The 9,457-nt window shown below is 39.9% G+C and overlaps 1 protein-coding gene across 1 annotated transcript in view; it reads right to left on the reverse strand.

Moving 5' to 3' along the window:
- Nucleotides 1–1,429, reverse strand: part of fa2h (fatty acid 2-hydroxylase) — a 41,110-nt gene extending 39,681 nt beyond the window's left edge. Inside the window, exon 1 of the mRNA XM_076269771.1 lies at nt 744–1,429. Within this exon, the coding sequence (XP_076125886.1) occupies nt 744–1,025 (282 nt within the window). The 5' untranslated portion in view covers nt 1,026–1,429. The remainder of the gene's footprint in view (nt 1–743) is intronic.
- Nucleotides 1,430–9,457: the final 8,028 nt, after the last annotated feature.

The following is a 9,457-nucleotide window of genomic DNA, read 5'->3' on the forward strand; positions in this document are numbered from 1 at the left end:
GTTTGAGGGTGAGCTCGCCCACACACAGGCACACAACAAACTCATCATCTGGACACTAATTTAAGTTGTGTAGATCACCATTCAACCTCTTGAAATCTAAACAAACTCTTCAGTTTGTTTCTCTCTCCCTTCCCTTGTTTGATTTTTAACTATGAAGCCTAAGCTATAGGCCTACTATGACATATTTTCATGTAGGAAAATGTTTGTTTGTCTGTTGTCTGAATGAAAGTTTCGATGAGGTTTTATTCGCTGGGTCCTAAGGGATATCGGTTAAAAGCCCAAGATTAAGCTAAGAGACTGAGTGCTTCTCTCGACACCGCCCAACCATCGAAAGCTGGCTACACCTGCGACCTCAGAGACGTCATGGAGGCGAAGTCTTGTGCCTCCCTAAACAAACGCAACAGGGAACTTTCTAGTGCGATTGAGACGTCTCGCAAAAGGAAACAGCCAACAATTAATAGCTCGAGATAACCCAGAGGTAACATCCAATAATATTGGAAGGAATTTAGGTTGCTGATTGGTATATTGGTGAGAAGTATAAATAGATTAAACAGTGAGTTTTACTGAATCGATACCTGGCACAGGTGAGGTTTCAAACAACCTTTTCCCTGGCTGCAATAAAGTAAACTGAGATCCTCCGCAGGCTGATTTGATAGTCGAGACTGGTATAGCCTACAACCCATGAAGTCAAAATTGAAACGTTTTCAAAATCAGTGCAGCAGTAGCCTACATTTTAAGCATACCTGTGTGTCATCACCATCTCGATCCTTGTCAAGTTCCCCGATGTAGTATTGCTCCAACCACCGCCGAGCGTTGTCTGAATGCCGGTGAGGGGGTCCGTCCATTTGTTGGCTGATGTCCGTCCCGGTGCGGCGCAGGATGAGCGCCTCGCCACCGGGGTGCATTCTTAGGAAGCCCGTCACATCGTAAACCCGTGTCCCCAACAGAACCCAACATGAGTCCTTAGTGCAGTGTCGTGAGACCTCCTTCATCGAGAGAAAACGAGGGGACACGGATGGGGACATGTCTGCGGTCCTTCTCACGTCCGAAAAATGATCGTATTTCTTATGACGAAAGTCCCAGTTGACAGTCCTTCACCTTCCACAAACCAACTCCCCCAGCACACACCCTCTAGTCGGCTGGACTCCGCTCCGCGGTCATTAGCATCTCATTAATGATTGATGAGGAAGCTTTTCCCCAAAGTCCAGTGTTGGATGGATGCACTTGTTGCTCCTGTTCAGGAAGGATGAACTCTACTACACTGTTCCGATTGGTCGTTTTAAAACGTAGCCTAGAACCTGGCTTTTTCGGCCTATAGCCTATCCAATCAAATAAATGCAAAGCAACAACCAACTTCCTTATTTCAATGGTGCGTTTCTTCTTGAATGGTGAGTTGATTTCCTGTGCAAGTGAGCGCAATGAAAACGTCCCCTATGTTGAAAAAAATGTTGTTGCTTATTGCGATGTTTTTTTTTTTATGATTCTTGCCATTGTGGAGTGAGGTGGTGCAGTTAGTGCAGTCTTCTCTAATATAATAGAACTTTACAAATATTTTACTCTGATTAAAGACATCGCCTCTAGGTGGTAGAGTTGCACTGCTGACATAAGCAACATAAGCAACAGCCTGATCTGGCTACGTCGGCGATTCTCAAACCTCCCCAGCGCCATCTGGGCAACCTGTGACATGATCAACACTGCACATTTGGGCCTTCATGGAAAAACTGTAAACATAACAATGGATGGATCGATCGTCAGATAAAGTAGTTACGTTTATGTTAGTGTATTATGGAGTTTGTGTGTGTGTGTGTCTCCTCTTTGTCTTGTCAATCTTTATTTTAGGCCTATTTTATAAAAATAAAATAAAAACTTGTGTATACAATGTAAGTTAAAGATGATTTATTATATTATTTATTATTATATTTATTAACATGTGACGCATGGTTCAAATGCAAGAAAGAGATTAGGGTAAATTGAAAGACATTTGCAATGCAAAGACATACTGTATCTTATTCAAATAAATTCCAAAATTGTTTATAGCCTAGGCCAGTGTTTTTCAACCACTGTGCCGGGGCACACTAGTGTGCCGTGAGAGATCAGATGTGCCGCAGAAAATTACCCAAAAGTCACTCACTGGTCCAGAAAAGCAACTGTTGCATCAAAGAATTTATAACCACATGCTCTCATTGATTGTATGATTGCACTATTTGTGGTATGCAGGCATTGTACAACGGGGGCCCATATCCAGTATTCACAGAATCATCACATATCCAGTTCATAACAACAATTAAATTATATCATGGGCGTAGATTTGCGTGGGGACCGAAGGACGTGTCCTTGGACCAATGTCAAATTACAACTGAAATGTCCCCACCAATATTCAGGTTGAAGGGGAAAAGCGCTCACATGCGCTACACAAAGAGTTAAATAATTTCTCACTTCAGTGCTGCGGATCATCTCGTAGCCTACAGATCTTGTAATGTGCAGTAGCCTAAGGGTAAATCGCGCTGATTTGAAGTTACCTATAATAACTACCTGTGAGCCGCAGTCTCCTGCGCAGCATGCAGTGCTTCAGCTTTACTTCACTACAACCATGAAGTGCGTCCAAATTCACCCATTCTTCTCTGTTGAACTCCTCGAGAAGTAGGCTACTCTCATCACACATGTGTCACATGAAAGAGCCTTTTCTCAGCTTTTAAACGGTGCTATAGCCACTGTTTGCTGTGATAAACAGTTCGCGAGAAAAATAACTTCAAGAGATTTAATAATTATTCTCTGCGCCCATGTCCACATCCATTCGTCTCGGTGCAATATCGTAGGCCTACACACTCTTCACGCAACACATGACAAACCATATATTAGAATAAACAGCAGACCTTACCGAACACAAAGGTGTAATGCATTCCCGAAGCTGTTCCAGAGTAATCCGGTTTTGAAATAAATTATAGCAAAATTCAACATGGTCTTTCGGCTGCATTTCTTAAAACTGAGCTGTGCTTACATCGCCTAGATATCTGTAAATATTAGAATTAGAGAATATACAGGCAGCTCACTGTTAAGAGTTTGTCAATGTAGCCTTAATGATTTCTTTTCATTAAATGCTAAGCATGCATGTATTTAAGTTTCTTAAAACTGAGCTGTGCTTAAATGGGCCTGATTTCATAACAGACCAAATAGAAAATAAATGTTAAATATAGCCTACATATCTGTAGCCTACATATTAAAACCATATTATAGGCTACACAGTGTAGTTAGATCAAGTTGGACAGTAGCACGTTTTATTAATTTCATATAGCTTTTTTTTCGGGGGGGGGGTTAGTGGGTAGTGTCCCCACCAAAGCTCAGACCAAACCTACGCCCTTCAATTATATACAGTCACCTGAAACAGAGGACGCTTGTTTTATTGAGCAGGTCGCATAGAAGCCATAATAAGGCCATATCTGTGTATTATTTGAAATTTTAGGCTATGGTAGCCTATGTTTATTTTTTCTTCACACAGGATGTTAGTGTGCCGTGGGACATTTTAAGTGTCAAAAGTGTGCCGTGGCACAAAAAAGGTTGAAAAACACTGTCCTAATCTATAGGCAGTGTTATATTCCAGAAGAGAGAACTATGACCTTGGTCATAAAGTTGCCTTTGGGAGACCACATATTCACAGCAGGTCAAGCATTATTTTTTAAAACGTATTTGCAGTTAAATGGTCCAATTATGGTCTAATATCAATATCGCTGTTTGCTGTTCAACAGCAGAATGTTATAAGCGTGCTTCCGGTAGAGCTGGTCAAAACGTTAGCATAATAATAACTAGTATAATGCTGAATGAAGCAAAGCTTTACTTTTGGCTGTTAGGCTAGTCTACCAGTGCAGTGTTTGTGACGAGTTACTGGCCCTAGATAAGCCTACTGGCAGTCATAGCCTACTTTTAAATGGCTTCTCAAGAAGTACATAGAACATAACTTGCACTGTCATCTTCTTTAGGCTAAGAACCTTGCCAAATATTTCCCATATATCGCTTTTCCTGGAGGGGTGTCTTTATTTTAACTTCTCACGTCTTCAGCTTCTTTACCTCCATCTCCACCTATGTGGCAAGTGCTTCAACCAATATTAGGCCTATCCTTGAAAAGCAATTATGAGTTAAATATATATATTTATATATATATATATATATATAGGCCTATATATATAAATTATCCCAAATATCATTAAAATATAATATTTATTTTTTATGACTCATAACCGCGGGCGACTGCTCGATTACGGGCGAACCGCGTGTCACTGCAGTGTAACAACATGTAGGCAGAGAATGTCTAATAAGGGGAGAACTGCCACTCTCGGAAAACTTCCGGTTTCTGAACTGGTTGCAGTTCCTTCTGTGGTTCCACATGAGGGCGCTCGTCCACGAGTGCAGAATGCATGGAGGTCTATGGAGCTGTACCCCTCAAAATCCACTTTTCTCGGGATATAATTTTTTTTCAAGTAATTTGAATATTGTATTCGAAAGGGGAGGCAAAGAAAATATACTTGGTGGAGTATTATATTTTTTAAAGTCACTTAATTGTTCTAAAAAGCCTTTCAAAGAATTCCCGGTGGGCCGCTTCAGTTTTGGGCCGGTGTTATACGTAACTGGCTTTTATGTTAACTGGCTGGACTGTTTACTTTGCCTCTGGAGTTAACGTAACCGCCCCCTTCTCTTGCAGGTGTGTTCAGCTGATGATTTAGCCTCTGATACCTGGCCGCAGATTCGTCTGTTTAACTGAAGTTCAAATAGACATGTTTGTGATGCTGAACTTTGTTGTTTAATAAAGCTTTACAACACGATGTGTCGGCGTTGGAAGTGTCAGGTTGTCTGTTGTAGGCTAGGCTACATGCGGTGGACCATGAAAATGCCACCAAATAAATAAAACTAAATAAACTCTGTGGGTCTCGAACCACTACTAAATTAAACTGCTTGCATGATAACCTGACATTTACCTGCTTGCGCCACTAACCAAGCTGACACAGCCTAGAGAAATTGGCCATACTTATTTACTAGGCCTACAAGTGAAATAGGCCATCTAGTATGTTATTGTGTTTGTAGCAGGTTAACGGATCATGGTAACTGGCTACTGTGTTATCTTGCTGCATTGCCCAAGCCATTTAGACCTTCAAAGTATAGCCTAGGCTTAATTACGTTTCACTGACTGCTGGTCAGGCTGCCCGCGGCCACCTAGTCTATCTTCAGCCTAAATTGAAGAAGCATTGCTGGTCTAAAAATGTATAAATTTAAAAAACTGTGAATGGCGAGGATTGAACCCATAGGCTAGACTAAAAAGAGCCTTATCAACACATCAACCTGTTGTACCACATACATTTTATCACTTGGTGAGAAATACATTATTAAAATATAAATCCAATACACCTCAAACCTATGTTAACATGTCAAAACACGAACGTAAATAGCTTAGGCCTAGGGTGATATCAGCTAAATTGGGCCACTTTTTGGTAAATCAGTTGGGAAAATAATATAATACTATATGCCTTTTCCAAGTGTTTTTATGATTACTAATGACTGTTTTTGATCATTTTGTGTTGAAATTATGTCATAAAATATAATTATTTATGCTACAGTTCTTGAAACATCAACTGTGCCAACGTTTTTTGCATAAGCAGTTTCAGGTGAAATGGGCCAGTCAAAATGCAAAGGGAACGGTAATTTATCATCAATTTTAATTTCAAAACACAATATTCATATGTGCCATTAAAAAAAACACACATTTTGGGTGCAAACTCACATATTCAAATGTGCAATTAAAAAAGACCATTTTGGAACAGCACAGATCAGTGAATAGATCAGTGACAGATCAGTGTGTGTGTGTGTGTGTGTGTGTGAGCAAATTACAAAAATTCATACAAAACTGGTAACTGATATATTAAAAATTAAAACATTGATATCATTATTCTCCTCTCTGCTTGTCTCCTCTCTTATCTTTCCTCCTCTCATTTCCTTTCTCTTTCCTTCTCCCTCTCTCCTCTCACTTCATTTGCATTTGCCATACATGTACTCACTGTAAATAAAATATCAACCACCATTATTACTGGGGGGGCAGGGGGTCATGGTGAGTGTGTGTGTGTACGTGTGTTTGTGTCCGTGCATGTGTGCGCGTTGGTTGGTGTGCGAGTGTGTGGGTGAATGCGTATGTGCATGGGTGTGTGTACACACACACACACACACACACACACACACACACACACCCTCACACACATGTGTATGTGTGTTTGTGAGTGACACAGAGGATGGCCCATTTTAGCTGAAACCATGTGGCCCATTTTACCTCAGTGGGTTAAGGTAAATTGGGCCGCTAAGAAAAACATCACTTTTACAAAAAATAAGTTCATATACCAAACTAACAGCATTATTTCTGGTGGATGCCATCAAGACAAATATTATGCACAGTTTTTTTTATGTGCATGTTTGTTTTTTATAGATTTATCATCCTTATAATAGTTTAGTTAGATTTGATATGCCAGGCTACTTACCATGCAGATTTCTGGTGCAGTCTTGATTTGAACTATTGCCCCGCCCACCATAGCAACCATAAACCAATCAAATCACCTGTTACTTGTCAAGTACAGTTATGACAACAGTCTGAAATCCTTTGCAGTCATTGGTTCTACATTCCAGAGGGGCTGGGACCCCCAAACCTTAAATGGCCCATTTTAGCTGATGGCCCATTTTACCTGATATCACCCTACGTGTATCTTGTGATATTTGATATTACATCTCTTTTGTGATATGTAAAATGTTGTGTAAAATGAAGACACATAGACTTCTCCTGCACATTGTGCGTTTCAATGCGTGTTTCACGTTCGTTGTGATATGCATCAGGTTAATATGCAGATTATAGTTCAAGTTTTGTCATTCGAGTTCGAATCTTTTTTATTTATTTTATTTATTTGCTGGCATTCATAATAAGACACTTCACGTAGAGGCGGCCTGGCAGCAATCACTGAAACGTTTGTAAACTGAACCATGATAGGCTACTTTGGGCAACATTGCAAGATAACACAGTAGCCAGTCACCATAATCCGCTGTGTTAACCTGCTAAACACAATAACATAGTTGACCTCATTTACTAGTAGGCCTAGTATTACCAATTTCACTGGGAAGTGTCAACTGGTTAGTGGCGCAAGCAGGTTAATTTCAGGTTATCATGCAAGCAGTTTTATTTAGTAGGCTAGTGGTTCGAGACCCAAGTGGAGTTTATTTAGTTTTATTTATTTGGTGGCATATTCATCAGCGCATGAAGCCTATAGCCTACTACAGACAACCTGACACTTCCAACGCCGACACATCGTGTTGTAAAGCTTTATTAAACAACAAAGTGGAGCATCACAAACATGTAAATTTGAACTTCAGTTAAACAGACGAATCTGCGGCCAGGTAGGCTATCGGAGGCTAAATCATCAGCTGAACACATCTGCAAAAGAAGGGGGCGGTTACGTTAACTCCAGAGGCAAAGTGAACAGTCCAGCCAGTTAACATGAAAGCCAGTTACCGTATAACACCGGTCGAGGAAAAAAATATTGACATTTGTCACGTTCGTCTATCTTTTCTTAAAGTAGGACACGTCCGCATTCTGTGCATGACACCAATGCAATGCCTCTCCATGGGTTGTAGCCTACGTGAGGGAGTTCTCCCCTCCCAAAAAGAGTTGATTGGGTCCATATAGCCCGTCTTTTCCAAAAAGTTTTCTCACGAGCCGGCCCTACAGTAGACACAAGCGCCAGGATGGATGGTAGAAAGAGGCCAGGAGAGACTGAGCAGCAGATCAACCAGTCGACCACTGAAAATGATGAGCCCGAAATTAGTGATGAGGAGGCCATGACTACAGGGACAAGTAGGATAAATTAAAGTTATTTAATGTAAGAGCAATTACCCTACATGATAAACATATGCCTTGTTTGCTCAGAAGAGGGTGTAGTAAAGGAGTAGGCTAAATCACCAAACAACAATACTACCCATGCAAAAAACATGTAGCCTAAACATTAATTCAATATGCCTCTTTGTGGAAGCGTGGGATAGGCTACATTTCAAAGGCTTTCGTTCTTTCTTTCTTTCTGTTTTTGTTAACTTGTGGAATAGTGGAATATTTATTGTTAACTTCTCAGTTGAAGTAAATTATTATATAACCTTTACACATTTGTTGAACCATGGTACTAATAAAAACGACAGGATATAAGAGCTGAAATGTTGCTTCATTTATCCATTTCCACCACTATGTAAAACGTGGGCTGTATATTGGGCCTGAAACTCCCGGGCACTGAATTCTGGCAACTTTGAAAACCAGCTTCTTTTGAAGATGTACAGAAACCTTTTCAGTTTTAACTAATGACTGGCATATTAGTAGCTGCTGGACATAGGTGGCCTGTGTGTGTGTGTGTGTGTGTGTGTGTGTGTGTGTGAGAGAGAGTGAGATGGTGACCTGGAGTAAGCCCTAGAAATGCTCATACCACATGACCAAAATGTTCTCCCTACCAGCAGGTCATTTTTTTTTTAAAGAAATAAATTATTTATCTTTCATTTTTACCTGAAGTTCATACAAAAGTGAAATTTCTGTTTCTGTTTTTTTCTTTGATGTCAGCTCTAAAAATATGCTGTTTGTTCTTTGAACTTAAGATAATTGTGCCTGAAAAGTCCTAGAAAAGAATGTGATTTTGATTTGATGAGTGAGATGAAGAGGATATCCCCTGAATATGCTTTATTATAAGAAAGCCAAAATAAAGTTCACAATAAAACTGCTTGCTTTTTACTTTTACTTCATTACATTAAATATCAGAAAATTACTTTTGATACTTAAGTACAGTATATATCAGATACTTTAAGACTTTTACTTAAGGAATATTCTAAAGGTAACTTTCACTTCTACCAAAGTCTTTTTCTAGTACGATACTTGTACTTTTACTCAAGTATTGCTTTCTAGTACTTTATACAACACTGCACGCACTCCACATTCACTACTGCATGCTGACAGCAATTTTTTTGCCACTGTCCGAATGGATAATTGCTAGCCTATATGTTCATCAAAGGGAGCAAGATGGTGATGTTGAAGGAGAGTGATCTGCACATAGAAAAAATCGCCAGAACATTCCAAGCTTCTCATTTTGATCGATATGTGGGCTAATTTATGTCCCAGGTGTGCTGCATTGTAGCTAGGGAGTAAGGTTGCGTGCACCCTTCGAAAAAAGAGGGGAAATGTCCGTGAAAGGACAATCGACATCATGCATTTATTAGGCTATGTTTTGTAGGTATAGGCTTAGCTTAACAACAGTTTAAACTGCAAAAAAAAGTAACGTCGGTGCGTTTGTATCGGACTCCCATAATGCCATAATGTGTGAATGTTGGAATGTGTAATATCGGTTTTAGTCAAGTCAAGTCAAGTCAAGTTTATTTATATAGCGCATTTCATACACAGAGGTCATTC

The sequence above is a fragment of the Alosa pseudoharengus genome, unplaced genomic scaffold, assembly GCF_046254945.1.
Source record: "Alosa pseudoharengus isolate Yale_2024_CS ecotype anadromous, Long Island Sound unplaced genomic scaffold, YU_APseudo_1.1 YU_APseudo_1.1_scf_10, whole genome shotgun sequence".
Lineage (NCBI taxonomy): Eukaryota > Metazoa > Chordata > Actinopteri > Clupeiformes > Clupeidae > Alosa > Alosa pseudoharengus.